The sequence below is a fragment of the Cetorhinus maximus genome, chromosome 8 (assembly GCF_964194155.1).
Source record: "Cetorhinus maximus chromosome 8, sCetMax3.hap1.1, whole genome shotgun sequence".
Taxonomy (NCBI): Eukaryota; Metazoa; Chordata; class Chondrichthyes; order Lamniformes; family Cetorhinidae; genus Cetorhinus; species Cetorhinus maximus.
In genome coordinates this window covers 110,753,982-110,773,338 of record NC_135886.1, presented here as the reverse complement: position 1 = coordinate 110,773,338, position 19,357 = coordinate 110,753,982, and the positions used below count along the sequence as shown (strand labels likewise).

The 19,357-nt window shown below is 42.1% G+C and overlaps 1 protein-coding gene across 3 annotated transcripts in view; it reads right to left on the bottom strand.

The window, feature by feature from the left end:
- mtmr8 (myotubularin related protein 8) overlaps window positions 1–18,190 on the bottom strand; it is a 55,597-nt gene extending 37,407 nt beyond the window's left edge. Inside the window, exons 1-5 of one of the 3 annotated variants that reach the window (XM_078547434.1) lie at window positions 18,029–18,190; window positions 12,229–12,351; window positions 10,766–10,928; window positions 2,225–2,382; window positions 736–864 (exon numbers count right to left, since the gene is read on the bottom strand). In XM_078547434.1, the coding sequence (XP_078403560.1) occupies window positions 736–864; window positions 2,225–2,382; window positions 10,766–10,928; window positions 12,229–12,351; window positions 18,029–18,052 (597 nt within the window). In that variant the 5' untranslated portion in view covers window positions 18,053–18,190. Of the gene's footprint in view, window positions 1–735; window positions 865–2,224; window positions 2,383–10,765; window positions 10,929–12,228; window positions 12,354–18,028 lie in introns of those variants that run through there. The other 2 variants (XM_078547435.1, XM_078547436.1) reach the window with 2 other exon arrangements.
- Window positions 18,191–19,357: the final 1,167 nt, after the last annotated feature.

The window sequence follows — 19,357 nt, the reverse complement described above, 5'->3', positions numbered from 1 at the left end:
CACTCTCTTGAACGGGCATGGTGCGCCATTGGTCATTCTAGTTTTATTGTTTAATCTCTCTGTAGCGGTTTGATACAACCGAGTGGCTTGCTAGGTGATTCACGACTCACCTTGACAAGGACAATAAGGGATGGGTGATAAATGCTGATTTTGCCAGCAACGCACAAATCCCATGAATGAATAAAAAAGCTGGAAGGAAATTACTCTTTATGCTCTGCCTGTTTCCCACATCTCCACTGAACTGAAATCAGATCTCTCTCATCCCTTTGGCTTAGAGAGATTTCATGGCAATAAAATTACCCATCAAGAATCAGGGCATTTAAAAAAAAAGTTACATCACGAAATATTACATTAAGCTGAGTCATCCGAATGACTCTGAAGCAGAGATAGGAAAAGATTGCATGTATATAACACTTTTCATGACCACCAGACATCTCAAAGAGCTTTACAGTGAATGAAGCACTTGTGAAATGTAGTCACTGTTGTAACACAGGAAACGCGGCAGCCAATTTGTGTCCAGTAAGTGCCCACAAACAGCAATGTCATAACAACCAGATAATCTGTTGTGATGTTGACTGAAGGATAAAACATTGGCCAGGCCACGAGGGATAAATACCCTGCTCATCTTTGTTAATAGTGCCATGCAATGTTTTACGTCCATCTGGGGGTAGACGAAGCATCGGTTAAAAGTCCCATACAAACAAAGGAACAAATCAGGAATAGGCAGACACTTACTTTGTTTTCCTTGAAAAAATATGAAAGAACAGGAAATCGCCCTCTACTTCTGAACTTCGAGCTGCCCACTATTATTGGTTTGCTTGCTCCTTTTGGGACACATAGAAATGTCGAATATGTATTACAGGTCTAGAAGGAACCAAAACAATTGTATGGTAGAATTTGTAAAATACATATGGGAGCTTTGCTCAATGATTTTTATAAATAAGCACTTCAAAAGACAGACTTATTTTGCTGTCAAAGTACAAAGCTAAAGAAAATTTGAATATAACTTTTAATTTCAAATGGACAAATTATTTCAACACCAACTTAATATTTATATTGTGCCAACAACATCGTAAAACTTCAAGGTGCTTCATAAAAGCATTATCAGGTAAAATTTGACAGTAAGCCTCATAAGATGATATTAGAGATATTGAGTTGTGCAGCACAGAAGGAAGCCATCTGTCCCATTGTGCCTGCTCTTTAAATGAGCTATCCAATTAGTCCCACTCCCCTGCGTTTTCCCATAGCCTTGCAATTTTTTCCACTTCAATTGGTTACTTAATTTCCCTTTGCAAATTATTGAATTTGTTTCCACCACCCTATAAAGGCAATGCATTCCAGATTAAATACTGTACTACCTCAACTGCAGTACTGGCAGAAATGGGATAGCAAAGCGAGTGTATGGAGAGCAGTCAGACTATCAGTGGAGGTTTTCTTAAAGTTAGCTTCAGTCAGTGCCACCTTGTAGTAGTAGAAAAGTGAAATTCAAGTTGCTCTTTCGAAACACCAAAAATAGGGACTAAAGGGTGTATTGATTCAGCTCCTGTAAACCAGGTGCAAGGCATCAAAAGTCAAGACGCCAGAAAATACAGAACCTTTGCAAAAACAAGTTTTGCAACTCAAATTCCTCAAAGAAACAAAGTAGTCGAGGACAGAGTGAGTTGAAAATGCGATTATCTTTCAGATTTAGGTTTTTTGGGTATCTGGGTTTAAATAACCTAATGATGAAGCAAAAGCCTGGATTTTTCCCCTCGCATTCCAGAGGTACATTACTTGCTGCTTAATAATTTTAGACAATCAGCTTTTGGTACTTAGAAGTAATTGTAATTCTTCCTGTACAAATCTGGACAGTGTGTGCTAGAAAATTATTACAGATGGGCCCAATCTAGTTCTCATCTAATAATCACTCACACACTTTTGATCATGAGTCAACAAATAGGAACTGTCACTGATGCTTTTTTTCATTCTCTACCAAGCCTAGAGATACAGATCAACTAAAGCACTCACTCTGCTGCTCTGGCTGAGATCAGTAAAATCATCAGATCAGGACTCAGCACAGATACTAGGATCTTCTGATATGTAGTTCCAAATCATACAGGGCAGTAAGCTAGACAATGGATTGTAGAGATGCTCTTAGCTAACAATCTGATAACTGTGATCCCACTGAAGTGCACATACACATAAGAAATAAGAATCGTAACAGCAGGGAATCATTATTACTCACCTCATAACTTTCATTTACATCAGTCTGCTCCCAGTGTTCATTTGGTACTCCCATACGCTGAAATTCTTCTCTTATATCTATTATTTTCCAACCCATTCCTCTGTCCATTTCATTCTGCTTAGGGTTGTATGAGAAAGCATAAAGTTCCTCAAACACAACTGAAATGCAATCAAAATTTTTGAGAAAATTATTAGACGCTAAACTGTTGCTGTATAAAAGGAATGGTCTCAACAATCAGCAATAAAGAACTCCTTGTCTACACTATAATTAAAAAATGTTGGGCACCATTCTATTATCTTCCATGTTTTTCTGGTCTGCCATGTCATCTACGTATGTGGAAACCCATCACCATGTTGAAAGTCTCCAATTCAAGTCACCTAGCAATCTACATCTATCTATAGGGTTTCTATCTCAAATATAAAATGCATAATCTCTCTCCATCAGAACACACTCCACTATTCAAATTCAGAGAGCTTTGATGCAGGTTAGCAGATCCAAAGCTTGGAACACAAGTGTGTGCTTTGTGATAGTGAAGCTTAATCAGTTAAAATCATGCAGGTTAAAAAGATCTCTGATTAATGTGCCCCTGAGGGATTACACTAGGACCAAACACCCATTTGGGTTTTCCAGTTGATTACCAGAGAAAGAATTTCTGCCCCCAATGAGAGGTTTATCTGTCTAGCTGTGCGTGAGGTGTTTTAGCAGAGGTCTGCCTCCTTTGTAGCTTCAGGAACTTAGTATCAGGAGTCAATATCTCTGTAACCAGTTCTCTTTTTTGCCATACATCTATCCAACAGGTTGTTTCTAGACATTCTGTGCATCCCTAGGAGTTCTGAATTAAATAGAATTATTCAGATGCATGCCTTAGATGCCACAAATTTAACCTGAATTGAGACTATATTACCACAGAAAAAGGACCTGAGTGCACCACTCAATACTGAAGTGACCAGGTTAAAATTGCCATCCACTGGAATTCCAAGCATTAATATAGTTCAAAGGCTATATGCCCGAATTGTTGAATTTTCCAATCAACACCTCAGATTCCATCTTGAGATATGCAAGACCATCACCGCATTTGAAGCATTCATCATTATATCTCACTGGTTAACCAAATATTCAAAATAGTAAGAATTAGATCACCAGATGAGTCTGCCAGCAGATTTCATTCTAAGGGAATGCCCAATAACTGTTATTTCAAAGGGGTCCCACACCACCCACATACCCTGTACCAACCCCCTGCCAAACTCAGTCTCTAACATTCTCTCCTTTTTTCCTATAAACCCAGATTCTTCTTGAATTCATAGGTGCCAGATGCCCTCAAAACCTTGCCCAAGTATCCATTCTTGAGATAAAAACAAAAAGCTAAAAGCTACTGCGGATGCTGGAAATCCAAAACAAAACAAAAACAGAATTACCTGGAAAAACTCAGCAAGTCTGGCAGCATCGGCGGAGAAGAAATCAGTCAACAATCAGTCAGAAATCAGCCCCCCCCCCCCGCCCCCCACCCACCTTAAACCAATTTATATTTCTCCCTTGTTGAAACTATGCTGCAGTTCTGCCGAAGGGCCATGGAGGCTCGAAACGTTGACTGATTTCTTCTCCGCCGATGCTGCCAGACTTGCTGAGTTTTTCCAGGTAATTCTGTTTTTGTTTTGTTATCCATTCTTGATGTGGTCCTGTTCAAGTCATAAAAGTTATCACACCCAACCCCAGTCGTGTCTTCATCAAACATGGATGATTAGTATCCAATGAGAGGGAAACTCTTTCGAGTTACCAACAGTCACAGATTGCAACTTCTTTCGAGTACAATCACAGTTCTTGGTTTTCTGGGAGTGGGACACGAACCCACAACCCTCTGATTCAAAGGCGAGGGTGCTATGAACTGAGCCACAGCTGACACCTCTCCAATGAGAGGGAATTCTGATTGTAGCCCTTTCCTAGCCAAGTGGTACTGTAGCTAATTAAAGTGCCCCAATTGCTGCCTGTGTTAAATATAACAATTGCTACAGTCACCAATTTCTACTAAGTCAGCATACACGGGGGATTGAGTCCATGACATTCCTTACCATAGAACCATAGAACACTACAGCACAGAAAACAGGCCATTCGGCCCTTCCAGTCTGTGCCGAAATATTATTCCGCTAGTCCCATTGACCTGCACCTAGTCCATAACCCTCCAGACCTTTCCCATCCATGTATCTATCTAATTTATTCTTAAAACTTAAGAGTGAGCCTGCATTTACCACGTCAGATGGTAGCTCGTTCCACACTCTCACCACTCTGAGTGAAGAAGTTCCCCCTAATGTTCCCCCTAAACCTTTCCCCTTTCACCCTAAAGCCATGTCCTCTCGTGTTTATTTCTCCTAATCTAAGTGGAAAGTGCCTGTTTAATTCAGTTACATATTGTTTTTTAGTGGATGCTTATTCTAGAGAGACTTTCTCACTGCTCAGGAACAACCTATTCTTGTATTACTGAACAATCTTATCCAAATATTAGGGGAGGCGGTGGTGTAGTGGTGTTGTCACTAGACTAGTAATTGAGACAGGGTGATGATCTGGGTTCGAATCCCACCACGGCAGGTGGTGAAATTTGAATTCAAAAATCTAATGACGACCATGAAACCATCGATTGTCATAAAAACTCACCTGGTTCACTATGCCCTTTCAGGGAGGAAATCTGCTGTCCTTATCTGGTCTGCCCAACATGTGACTCCAGACCCACAGCAATGGGTTAACTCTTATCTGCCCTCTTAACTGCTAAAAATCCTAAAAGGAACAAAACATTTCAACACACCACCCTGCTCTCATGCCCACATGTCCATCCTTGGCCTGCTGCAATGTTCCAGTGAAGTTCAACGCAAACTGGAAGAACAACACCTCATCTTCCGACTAGGCACTTTACAGTCTTCTGGACTTAATATTGAGTTCAACAATTTCAGATCCTGAACTCTCTCCTCCATCCCCATCCCCTTTTTCCAATAATTTATCATATTTTTTACAAATATATTTTCTTTTCCCTCCTATTTTTAAATTTATTTTGATCTATTATTTCATCTCCATCTTTTAGCTCATTTCGATCTCTTCCCCCCACCCCACCCCCACTAGGGCCATCTGCCACTAGCTTGTCCTGCTTGCTACCCTTAATGTCCCCATTAGAACATTCCTTAGATAATATTACCACCGTCAACACCCCTTTGTCCTTTTGTCTGTGACATCTTTGGCAGTCTCTTCTTGGCCTCCACCTATCACTGTCCCCCTATCGAGCTCTACCTGTCCCACCCCCCTCTACCAGCTTATATTTCATCTCATTTCTCTATGATGAAGGGTCATACTGACTCGAAACGTCAACTATATCCCTCTCCGCAGATGCTGTCAGACCTGCTGAGTTTTTCCAGGTATTTTTGTTTTTGATCACCATCACCATGCCTGTCCCACCTGCAGGACAGACCCAGCAGCAAAGGTGGCGGCAGTCGAGAGGGAGTTGCCCTGGGAGTCCTCAACATCAACTCTGGAGCCCATGAAGTCTCTTGGTAGCAGGTCAAACATGGGCAAAGAAACCTCCTGCTGATTTCTACTAACCATGCTGTTGACTCTTAAATGTCCTCTGAACAAAGGGTAATTAGGGAAGGCCAATAAATGCTGGCCTAGCCAGTGATGCCCATATGCCATGAATTAATTTAAAAAAATTACCACATGCAGCTTCCCCTCAGCTGTTGAATCAGTGCTCCTCCATGTTGAACACCACTTGGAGGAAGCACTGAGGGAGGCAAGGGTGCAGAATGTACTCTGAGTGGGGGATTTCAATGTCCATCACCAAGAGTGGCTCGGTAGCACCATGACAGACAAAGCTGGCTGAGTCCTATAGGACATAGCTGCTAGACTGGGTCTGCAGTGGGTAGTGAGGAAACTAACAAGAGGGAAAACGAGTGACCTCATCCTCACCAACCTGCCTGCTGCAGATGCATCTGTCCATGACAATGTTGGTAGGAGTGACCACCACACAGTCCTTGTGGAGACCAAGTCCCATCTTCACACTCAGGATACCTTCCATTGGGTTGTGTGGCACTAACATTGTGTTAAATGGGATAGATTTTGAACAGATCTAGCAACTCAAGACTGGGCATCCATGAGGTGCTGTGGGCCAACACAGTCTGTAGCCTCATGGCCCAGCATATCCCCCACTCTACCATTACCACCAAACCAGGGGATCAACCCTGCTTCAAAGAAGAGTGCAGGAGGGTCTGCCAGGTGCAGCACCAAGCATACCTAAAAACGAGGTGTCAACCTGGTGAAGCTACAACAGAGGACTATTTGCATGCCAAACAGTATAAGCAGCAAGTGATAAACAGAGCTAAGCGATTCCACAACCAAAAGGATCAGGTCTATGCTCTGCAGTCCCGCCACCTCCAGTCGTGAATGGTGGTGGATGATTAAAACTCACTGGAGGAGGAGGCTCCACAAATATCCCCATCCTCAATGATGGGGGACCCAGTACATCAGTGCAAAAGATAAGGCTGAAGTATTTGGAACAATCTTCAGCCAGAAGTGCCAAGTGGATGAACCATCTCGGCCTCCTTCAGAGGTCCCCAGCATTAGAGATGCCAGTCTTCAGCCAATTCGATTAACTCCACATGATATCAAGAAACGGCTAAAGGCACTGAATCCTGCAAAGGCTATGGGCCTTGACAATATTCCAGCAATAGTACTGAAGACTTGTGCTCCAGAACTTGCCACTCCCATAGCCAAGCTGTTCCAGCACAGCTACAGCACTGGCATCTACATGGCAATGTGGAAAACTGCCCAGCCATGTCCTGTACACAAAAAGCAGGACAAATCCAACCTTGGCCAATTACTGCCCCATCAGTCTACTCTCAATCATCAGTAAAGTGATGGAAGGGGTCATCAACAGTGCTATGAAGCAGCACTTGCTTAGCAATAACTTGCTCACTGATGCTCAGTTTGGGTTCCGTCAGGGTCACTCAGCTCCTGACCTCATTACAGCCTTGGTTCAAATGTGGACCAAAGAGCTGGACGCCAGAGGTGAAGTAAGAGTGACTTGCCAGCAAGGCAGTATTTGACCGAGTATGGCATCAAGAAGCCCTAACAAAATTGTGGTCAATGGGAATCAGGGGGCAAACTCTTCGCTGGTTGGAGTCATACCTAGCACAAAGGAAGATGATTGTGGTTGTTGAAGATCAATCATCTCAGTTCCAGGACATCACTGCAGGAGTTCCTCAGGGTAATGTCCTAGGCCCAACCATGTTCAGCTGCTTCATCAATGACCTTCCTTGCATCATAAGGTCAGAAGTGGGGATGTTCACTGATAATTGCACAATGTTCAGCACCATTCGCAATTCCTCAAATACTGAAGCAGTCCACATTCTAATGCAGCAAGACCTGGACAATATTCAGGCTTGGGCTGACGTGGCAAGCAACATTCGCGCCACACAAGTGCCAGGCAATAACCATCACCAACAAGAGGGAATCTAGCCATCGTCCCTTGATGTTCAATGGCATTACCATCGCTGAATCCCCCACTGTCAACATCTTGGGGGTTACCATTGGCCAGAAACTGAATTGGACTAGCCATATAAATACTGTGGCTACAAGAGATCAGAGGCTAGGAATCCTGTGGCGAGTAACTCACTTCCTGACTCCCCAAAGCCCGTCCACCATCTACAAGGCACCGTCAGGAGTCTGATGGAATGCTCTCCACTTGCCTGGTTGAGTGCAGCTCCATCGACACTCAAGAAGCTTGACACCATCCAGGACAAAGCAGATGGCTTGATTGGCACCCCAGCTACAAACATTCCCTCCCTCCACCACCGAAGCACAGTGGCAGCATTGTGTACCATCTACAAGATGCATGGCAGGAACTCACCAAGGATCCTTAGACAGCACCTTCCAAACCCACAACCGCTACCATCTAGAAGGACAAGCATAGCACACACATGGGAACACCACCATCTGGAAGTTCTCTTCTAAGCCAGCCACCATCCTGACTTGGAAATATATTCTCATTCCATTATTGTCGATGGGTCAAGATCCTGGAACTCCATCCCTAACCGCACTATGGGTTTACCTACACCACATGGACTGCAGAGGTTCAAGAAGGCAGCTCACCACCACCTTCTCAAGGGCAATTAGGGATGGGCAATAAACATGACCTAGCCAGCGATGCCCACATCCAAAGAATGGGAGTAAAAAACAAAATCATCTTCGAGTTCTCTGCCGAAGGAATCTACAGCGCCACAACCACCACAGGTAGGACAAAGAGGCAGGTTCCAAATCCACCCAAGTCAGAACCTGGATTGAAGCCGGTGGTGTTGGCACCAACCTGATCCACACCAGCTAAGCAGGCAACTGACCCACTAAGAAGTCTGAGTTGCTACGGCAGCGTACACTTTTACAAGCATCTTGTAGCCTGGAGTTATGGATAGCAGTGGTCAAGGCTCCAACGTTCTTTCCATCATGTGGCTGACCAGGAATCCCTCCTGCACTTAATGCTTGCCAGTGGTGTATGTTGGAAGGATTTACAGGTTAATATTCAATCTGTTTGGCCACATTTATGAATGGACCTTCCTTGGCCATCAAGTCCTGGAGTGGGACTTTTATCCAGAGCTTCTGTCTTAGAGGCAGAGACGCTACCCAATGACCTCTTGTCTTTGCCAAATATCCTTCTAAAAATTTCTACATGTTTCAAAACAATAGCATGAATTAGAACATCGAAAAGTGACTAGAAATGGACACAAATTGCCCATGGTGAAGTGTGATAATAAGGATAGGTATATGATAAGGAGAAACACCAAGAAAGTTAACAATTCAGGGAACATAGCTAATTCTTACTACTTTACAACTTCAAAATAGAATTATACCAATGATGTGAAAGAACAAAATCTTCAGCTATCAATACAAACACTGATAATTCTGAACAGACACAAACTTGTGGCTTAACTGCTTTGTAATCATAGCAATCTTAAAATTAATAACATGGATGGTTGAGCCTATGGTAAAGCACAAAAGCTTTAACATATAATTGCTAAACTTAATCAGAAATAATCTTTGGATCCCTCCATTTTATAGTAAAAATACATTTACAAAAATCTTGAGTTTTTTTTAAAAAGCCTGATCCCACCAGACATCCTGAGCTTCTCACTTCATATCCTCTCCATCACAAAGAATGCCCATCATTCTACCTCTGTAACTGTGCTCATTTTCATTCCTACCTTAGTCAATCTGCTGCCAAAACCATTCCCCATGCCTTTGTCACCCCAGATTCGACTGTTTCAATGCTCTCTGATCAACTTTCAATCCAGCATAAACTTCAGTTTATCCAAAATTTTGCTCAAGGTGTTGAATGTCACATCAAATCCTATGCATCTATTACCCCATTTTCACTGACCTATATTTAGCTCCCAGAGCAACCCCACCCACTCCAATTTCAAATTCCCATACTGATATTTAAGACCTCATCCTTTTCCATCTGTAACCTTCTTCAGCCCTACAACCTACCAAGAACTCTACATTCCTTCATCTCTGGCCTCTCCCGCTCCCTTCATCTCAACAGTGATATTTGTGCCATCTAAGCCGTAAGCCTAGAATTTCCTCTACCCCTTTGCCCAAGTTTTTATTCACTCCCTTAATATACCTTCTCTACCACAGAAGGCTGTGGAGACCAAGTCACTAAATATATTTAAGAAGGAAATAGATTGATTTCTGGACTCTAAAGGCATCAAGGGGCATGAGGAGAGAGCAGGAGTATGGTGTTGAGAAAGAGGATCAGTCATCTGGCGGATCAGGCTCAAAGGGCCGAATGACCTACTCCTGCTCCTATTTTCAATGTTTCTCCTTTGGCTCAGCATCAAATTTTGCTTCCTTATGTTTCTGTGAAGCTCCCTGAAACATTTTTTACATTAAGGATACAATATAAACCTAAGTTGTTTTGGCAATCTCATACATTGCCATTTATCAACCAATGCTGGCATAGGTCAGGACCCCAACAATGCCTGACAACCTCAAAAGAACCAGTACAATTTTTTTCTATTTTTCTTCTCTCTGCCTTTTCTGAGTGACCTTGTCAATTTAGTTCGAGCTAAAGGTAGTATAAACCGTAGAGCCATATCAATTAGGAATTGGGCTAAGGGTAGCCAAATTCATTTGACATTAGATCGTTACAGTCAGCATAAGAAACACTTTCATCCCATTTGTCTGGGTTTGTTTTGAATTTAGTTTCCAGAAATAAAGCCCAGTGTTTTCTCACACATTGCACCACTAAGAATAAATTATTTTGTTGCTCTACTGCTTGGGGATATTGCTGTATGCAGAATGGTTGTCATGCTTACCTACATAAACAGTACTTAAAAGTAATTAATTGTGTACACACTTTTGAGGTGTAATAAGATACTATTTAAATGTATGTCTTTTTGCAAACCACATTGAATATACCAATAGGAACATCGTCAAAACCTTACAACAATGAAAGAGATGTCATATTAGTTGTTAAAGCTTATACTCGGCAATTTACACACGGAGGTATTGTACCTGGCTGTGATAGTCTGAGAAGTGAACTGTAAACATCGTGACAATCATGTTCTCGACAAATAACGAAATGAGCAACCCTGAAGTTCTTGCAATGAATCAGCAATGGACATCCTGTAGAAGTAAGGGGCAGCTTCTCTATCGCTGAAATATGATGGTGCAAAATCTGTGAAGTATTATTTTAAAAAATTATAAATTAGTTTCATCAATAGTCTATGAAGTGTGTACTTTCCTCTATTTCTTCTATTTGCGAACAGCAATTTTAACTGCAGCCCTCTGCATAGAGTATTTCCAATTCTCATTTGTTAGATAAACTTGTCAATTAAAAAGTTAAGTGAAAACTGATTATAACTGCCATCTAGTAGGCAAACACACTACTATGGCACTCATCCAGGAGAAAACAAAAAAAAAATTAGGATTCCTATCCCCGATTGCTATTAGTGACTTCCGATTTAAATTAAAAAATTTTATTAAGTATTAGATCATGTGCAGCTGTGATGCCCTCCGTGCTCAAATAGCCTGAAAATACAGATAGAGAAGAGGAAAATCATGGAATCATTTGCAGACAAGGATTCTACATTTAGTACATTTCTAATCTATGTGGCTTTTCATTGCCAAAGAAGTGAGAAGTGATGGGTGAGTGGGAGTTCAGGTGAGACCATGTCTGGGCAGCAGAACAAGGTTCGGCTTATAGAGAGTTGTGAATGAGACATCAGCAAGGAAGAAATTGAAACAAAAATAATCAAATTTAGCAGCAACCCAAACAGGTATAAGAGTTCCAGTGGCAACTGGGGTGGAAACAGGTGTTGTTGAGGAGGTGAGAGAAAAAGCTATTCAGATGAGATATGAAGCTGAAATCTGCATTAAAAAGGGTACCATGATTTTGCAGACAGGTTCATTCCCAGCAAATTTCAAATGTTCCTTTCTTGTTGCTGCTGGGCTGAAACAATATCATCTTGCATTCTCTTGTCTCCTAGCTACATCGTCACTCATAACATCGAAATTCATCAGTTTACTACTCTAACAGATTTGAGAAAAGCATGAGCTGCCTCTCTCAATCTTTCCATTCTTTTACAAACTTCAAGCATTTAATAATCATATTTTGCAACATCTAGGCATTATTTTCCTTCTCTTTTAAACCTTGGTGTCATGTATAACTTTAGTCATTCACCTTGGTTTCACAAAACATTTTAAAATTTAACAAAGATTTCTTAAAGTCATAAAACTCTTAATTTTATGAAAATTTCAGCCCTGAATTTAACACAACCCACCAACAGGAACAGGACAGTTTTGGGTCAAAGAGTTGTTTTGCACATCACATTAAAGTCAACAGAGTATAAAAATCAGATGGTGCGTCAGATTTAAATTTACTCCGCTCCCACCAGATATGTTTGTTAAAATGAGGGTTTTTGCTTTTAAATTGAGTAGTCAGTGCAAAAGTAGTGAACAAACATGTAACTACATACCCATGTCTCTCTGCGAACCTCTGGTGACGATTCTACATAAATCAGATGGGTTGCAGTCAAATAAAGCGTTCCTACAGCTGATTTCTTAGAAGTAAACCGGTCTAGCAACTTTACTTGCTCTACCTGTAAGAAATGAAAAGGAAAAATTATGATTGCCCGATGGTTTAGTAGTTAAATTCACACTAAATGAATTTTCTATCACTGAACAATTGCCATTGTATGACACAACTGACTGGGTATTGCCGGTGCTGAAGAGCAAATGTTGGTCTTATCAAAACAAAAATGCTTTGAGACCATTTACGTCAATAGTAAACAGACATACAGAGCTTTTGTTTAACGTCTCATCTACAGAATGGACCTTCCAACAACGGAGCACTCCCTCAGTTCTTCACTTGTGTCCGTCGTGATTATGCTCAAATGCGGCTTGAACACAAAACCTTCTGACTCGGGCAAGAGTTCTACCATTGATCCAAGCTGATACTTACATTACTTGCTATGGTTGATTTATACATGTGTGTCAATTCTAGTACTTCTGTAAACCAAATTATAGTTTACCTGCCAGTCATGCAAATTAGGAGTATGATAAGCCACATACAGTCACACTATCAGCAACCTTATACATCTTTTATCACAAGCCATTTGGGGCTACAGAAACGCTTCCCTTCAACTTTTTCCATTAGAAATTCCTGTGCCTACCCTTATAATGGAAATGGCCTACATAAATTTGTCATGTTGTAACTACATTGACCTACCAGAGGGGGACATTACAAAATTAAACCCAGGTAGGTTCAATCAACATTTTCAGGCAATTTTTACAAATGTGGACATCGGACCTTATAACAGTAAGTTGGCAGAAGTGCAAGATTTTTAATATATTTCAAATAAGGGCCGAATTTCATCTGTGCGATATCATCCTTCCTCTAATCCCACTTCACTCCATTGCTACAGCTGCTCTATAAGATTGACTGCTGTATATTTCTACAATAAAAATTTCACTTTTTTCCCCACTGTTACGAGATGACATATCAGAAATGAAAAAGTAAGCTTAGTTTAGTGAAAGGCTCATTTTCCCACACACATCAGAGTAGTAGTCGACAACGACCTGGAGCTCAGTTTCGGAATGAGTGCACAGACAGCATCATCTGCAGACTAAAGCGCCATGACTAAGGTTAGAACAATTTTGGTTTTGGATCGAAGGTGAAGCAGGCTGAACAGTTTTCTCTGAGGAAAAGAGTATTCGAGGACCAGGATCTCAAATTCTAAACTAAGGTCATGTTTTACCAGGCAGCAGTGATTCCCACGTTCCTATATGCTTCAGAAACTTGGACAACCTACAGCAGGCACCTCAAAACACTGGGCCTTCGCAAGATCCTCCAAATCTGGTAGCAAGAAATGTGGTCCAACAGTAGTGTCCCCTCAAGACTGACAAGCCAACATACCCAGCAGCCAGGCCCAATCCTCAAAACCAGCTCCTGGGTTACCTGAAAAACATACTGCACTTGAATATTAAATTTACCTTGTCTAGCACAGAATAATTTTAACGATAAAAGTTGAAGTATTTTGTTTAAAAAACATTGCCAGGGTGACAAGGGCTTGAATAGGCTCTCAATTAAAGCAGCAACATTGTATCAGCAGTCTGCTCCTAATCACCAGAGACCAAGAAACAAGGAGGCATGGCTTGGTGAGTGAGTGGAAATCGGCCAACTGATTTTGGTTAAACAAGAAGTTTGTAAATATATATGTTTCAACATGAAATGGAAGCGTACGTCAAACAAAACAAGATCCGTCCAGTTCTGCCCACAGGAAAATACAGTAGTAATCTCTTAGAATCAAAAGATGCACATAGAAAAGGGGTTGATTATGAACTACATCACAATTTATATAGTAACATTAACGCATCAACCTGAATTTCAGTGCATTATATGACTATTGTGGTACAAGTTATGGAATCTCTTGGCCTTCATACTGTTTCAAGAGCTACCTACAGATAAAAAAAGTGTTAATTTTCATTACAGCTCATTAGAACGGTAGGAAAATTCTCTCACTTGCGACTGTATTTCAACAAAACAACATATGGTCATGATAATGAATGGAAAAACACTATTGCATCCGGAAATATTGGACTTTAAAAATAAGACCGGAGTTTTTAAAAAAAGCCACTGGCTAGAATGCTGCAGGGTGACTCCCTAAGAGGTAATGGAACCCCAGCCTGTTGCCAGACAAGGTACTTCTAAAGACATCCAGAAACTAATTGCTCCCTCCGGTAGAGGCAATGGGACATAATAGGAGATGAGTATCATCTCATCAAGAAATCCTGTGAGCAATGCCCGACAGATTTGTGAATTCGCTTCTCACTTGGAATATACAAAGAAGGGGTTAAAAGCGAGCTGAAAAGCTGCCCTGGTGTCTGTCTGTTGGTGGGTGTTCAGAGAGAGAACAAGTGCTGGAAGTTTGACTCAGAAGTAACAGCCACAAACATCACCCTTGCAAATCGCCATTTTGCAGGTATCCCGATCGCTCTCCCTCTCTACCGAATTCAACACTACTGGAACCTCGAGACCAACTATTCATCTACTGGAGTCAACTCTACTGGAATTTCGAATCGCAACAGCCACAACACTCAATCACCTACTCCCCATGAGTCAAGGACTGTTCTGTATACATTTTTTTTTGTATACGTGTATATATTCAATTACTTTGAGCTAAATTCTTACTTTTAACCCGTATGACCATATATGCATATGTTTTATCCTTTCTTGACTTTAGTAGCTAATAAACTTACTCATACCTTTAACTCAAAGTCTGATTAAATTGGCTCCTTCAAAACCTGAATGATTGGTATCCAGTATCCAACATCCATCTTGTTGTGACCAACAGGGGGGGGTGCTGAATAAAGACAGGGAGCCAGTTCATCCCTCCTCACCCAGGGCATAACAATTTGGGGGTGTCCCAGCCAGATGGTGACAAATTGAGGGGTCTTGCCTGGATCAACAACTTTTGGGAACCTCACCTGGGGGTGAGGTCATAACGATATTTATGGGTATACAGTGATAAGAAATTAGAGTAATGTTTTCTGTTTAAGGGACCCTGGAATATTAACACACTCTGGTTCTAATTTAAGATTGTTAGTTGCCTAAAGAAAAGCCGTGATTATAGCAGATTTTTCTTTATTAACATTCAATAGTCTCCAGGCTTTTGGCTGCTACACAAAAACAACATGCATTTATGTAGCACCACCAACATAGTAAAACATCTCAAGATGCTTCATTGCAATGTTATGAAACAAAATGAGACAAAGAGCAATGTATGGCAATAATAGGACAGGGCGCCTGGTTAGAAGTAGGTTTTAAGGAGCATCTTAAAGGAGGAGAGAGTGAGAGGTAAAGAGGTGGAAGTTTAAGGAGGGAATTCAGAGATTAGAACCTTGTCAGCTGTAGGTACAGTCAACAATGATGGAGAGATGAAAATTCGGGATGCTCAAGAGGCCAGGATTGTATAGAATATTCTACACAGAAACAGGCCATTCTGCCCAATTAGTTAAATTTGGTGTCTGTATTCCACACAACTCTCCTCCTGCTCCATCTGCTGCATCAAAGCCTTTCACCTTACCTTTCTATTCCCTTTTCACTCATCAACTCTGCCCCATTTCCTGCTATTTCCCGTGGTAGTAAATTCTTCATTCCAAAAGAAATGTCTCATTTCCTTGCTGGATTTATTAGTAACTATCTTGCATTCATGACCCCTGTTTTTGGATTCTCCCAAAAATGGAAATCCTCATCAATGCCTTTATTTAAAATCGAGACTATTCCAATCCCTGAATAGCCCATTCATGATTTTGAAAGACCCCTATAAAGGTCACCCCATGTCATCTCTTTTCTACCTGTCCAATTTTTACCAACAGTTGTCACCTCTCAAATTGGTTTTCATTTTACGCATTCTCCAGTCCTCCTGCATTTTTTAAAAACTCTGGAAACACACAATACTCAAGTGCAGCCTGACCAGGCTCTTATAAAAATTGGAGAAGTATAGTGATTGGAGGGTTGCATGGCTGAAGGAGGTTCTTATTTTTCTTAGGCAGTCTCTCGGGACTGAGGATGATTGCTTCCTCGCCGGTTTGATGGGTTCTGTGCTGGCTGATATGTCCAGTGTGTGATTAGGATACTCTGCCAATTCAGGGCAGGTGGTGTTTGAATGGTTGTACAAATGGCTTGTTTGGAGGTTTGTGCGCTCTCACCGATGCTTTGACTTTGCCTCTGCATACACTTGACAAAGTCTCTTGTTGTGTTCGGTGCCTTTGAAAACAAAACTTCTCAATTTTCACAAGCTGTGAACTACCATGAATCAATGGGGATGTTTGCTGCCTTCAAAGGAGCATCCCTAAAATGGTTCTGCTGTCCTCATGGAAGTGTCCTGCCAAGACCAAGTTCTGGGTAGAACAGCAGCTTCAGGATTCTGGTGTCAGGCATATGAACATGTCCCACCTAGCAGAGGTGGTTTTGTTGTGATTACCACCTTGATGCTGGTTATGTTGGCTTGGGGGAGGACGCTGCTGTTGGACCACTTTTCTTGGTACCAGATTTGAGGATCTTGCGAAGGCACAGCTGGTGGTGCTACCTGCAAGTTTTCCAAGCCTTCGAAGCTCATAGCAGAAACCATAACCTTAGTTATGGGTTTGAGTTCTTGGTCCTCAAATACTCTTTTCCTAAAAGGATACTGGTCTACCTATGCAAACTATGCTGCCTCCAATGCAAAACCAAAACCACTCGAACCTCAGTCATAGAGTTTCGGAATGCAGATGATGCTTGTGTTAGCTCACTCAGAAACAGAGCTCCAGGTCATAGTTGACTTCTTCTTCCAAGCACATAAGAAAATGGGCCTTTCACTAAATACCCAGAAAACTGAGGTCCTCATTCAACCAGTTCTCACAGTAGAGTGCCTATCAAATGTCAATTAAGATCAATGGTGAGATCCTCAATTTTGAGTGGTGAATTGCCAGGGGTTCAGGGGCCACAGTTCTGACAAACAGCATCAGAACACTCTGGTTTAGCAAAATCAATACAAACAGGAAAATATAAAATGGTGATCGCATAGGCCCTAGTTTGAAAACCTACTGATTAAACCATGAATGTAGATTTATATCTGAACCTTGTGCATACAACAAAACACCAGTATCCTAATTATGCATCCTGTGTAGCTTGAGCTGCATTAAATACACAAGTATCTTCAGCAGCATGATGCCATATGTTTAATCAGATAACAGCTAGCTTATTCGGCTTCACTTTAACTAAGGCGAAGACTCTGATAAATCAATGCCAACTTGCGCTTTCACTATGACATAAACAGGGGGCAAAAAGTGAAGGAAATGAGTTGGCAACGAGAATGGAAGGAGGGCCCAACAATCAACTCGTCCCCAAAACTAGAGATTAGGATACAAATGAACATTTGTGAAAACAGCACTACCCATTCTGCTCAACCAGGTTAACTGACACCACTGGCAGCAACACCGCCTTGGAAACATTTCAACTTTCTCAACTCAAATCTGAGCCCCCCACTCCATTTACCAACTAAGTTGACAAGATTGCTTGTTACAATAAACACCAAATAACACAGTCGGGTGTACTTCTGTTCCATAAAAGTTACTTCTACCGAACTAAGCTTAAAACATCAGGAAACCTGGGGCACGTCAAAGAAACGAAAGGCAGATGGCAGTTGTAAATGAGGGAAAGAGACAATCTCGGCGACTTGAAGCCGCAGCAGCCACTTGGATTTACAGGGCTGAGGGGAGGAGTTCTCCTCCTACCTTGGGCGTTAGAATGTGTTCCATTGTGAGGAAGCCACGGTCAGGCGCTCGACTAAGGAAGCTGAAAACTTCGAGCGACCATTTCTTGCTTTAAACAGGATTCGAGTCGTCAACACCGTTAACATCCGCCATGTCGGGCAGCATCACGTGACCCGCGCCTCCATCCAGATCTCGCGAGACGTCCAGCGACCCCCCCCCCGCCCCACGTCATTCACCAGCCCTCCCCCAACCAGTTCCGACTCCGCCCCGTGGCCCAGCCCTGCAGCCCGGCCCTGGCCTCCCCCCAAAATCAGGACCTGCCCCCATTTGACCCCGTCCTACAACCCAGCCGCACTCCCGGGGAGGGTTTAATCCGGGGAGGGTCGATCTGCGAAAATTTAACCGGGGGTGGGGGTTTAATCCGGGAGAGGCTAATCTGCGAAAATTTAATCTGGAGGGGGTTTAATATGGGGGGGGGGGTTAATCTGGGGGAATTAATCTGGGAGGGGTTAATATGGGAGGGTGTAACCTTAGAGGGGTTAATCCAGGTGGGGCTAATCTGGGAGTGTTTAATCTGGCAGGTTTATTCCAGGAGGTTTAGTGGGGGTTAATACAGGAGGGGCAAATCTGGGGGTTAATTATCTTTAATCTTGGTGGGGTTAGTACAAGAAGGTATAACCTGGGAACTTTAATCGGGGTCGGGGGTAATCTGGGAGGTTTAATCAGGGGTGAGTCTTGGAAGGCTTAATCTGGGGGGGGGGGGGGGCGTTAATCTGGGAGGGTTTAATCAGGGTGGTTTAACCTGAGAAATTTTAATCTGGGAGGTTTAATCTAGGGGGGGTTAACCTGGGAGGGGTTAATATGGGAAGGTGTAATCAGGGGAGGCTAATCTGAGAGGGTTTAATCAGTGTGGTTTAATCTGGGAGGTTTAATCTGGAAGGTGAAATATAAACTAGTTTAAGGGGGGGTGGGACAAGTAGAGCTGGAAAGAGGGCCAGTGATAGGTGGAGATAACCAAAAGATGTCACAGACAAAAGGACAAAGAGGTCTTGAAGGTGGTGATATTATCTGAGGAATGTGCTAATTAAGGGTAGAAAGCAGGACAAGCAAGGTACAGGTAGCCCTAGTGGGGGTGGGGTGGGGTGAAGGAATCAAAAAAGGCTAAAAGGTAGAGATAAAACAATGGATGGAAATACATTTAAAAATAATGGAAGTAGGTGGGAAAAGAAAAATCTATATAAATTATTGGAAAAAGAAGGGGGGGGGAATCGGAAAGGGGGTGGGATTGGAGGAGAGAGTTCTTGATCTAAAATTGTTGAACTCAATATTCAATGCAGCAAACCAATGCAG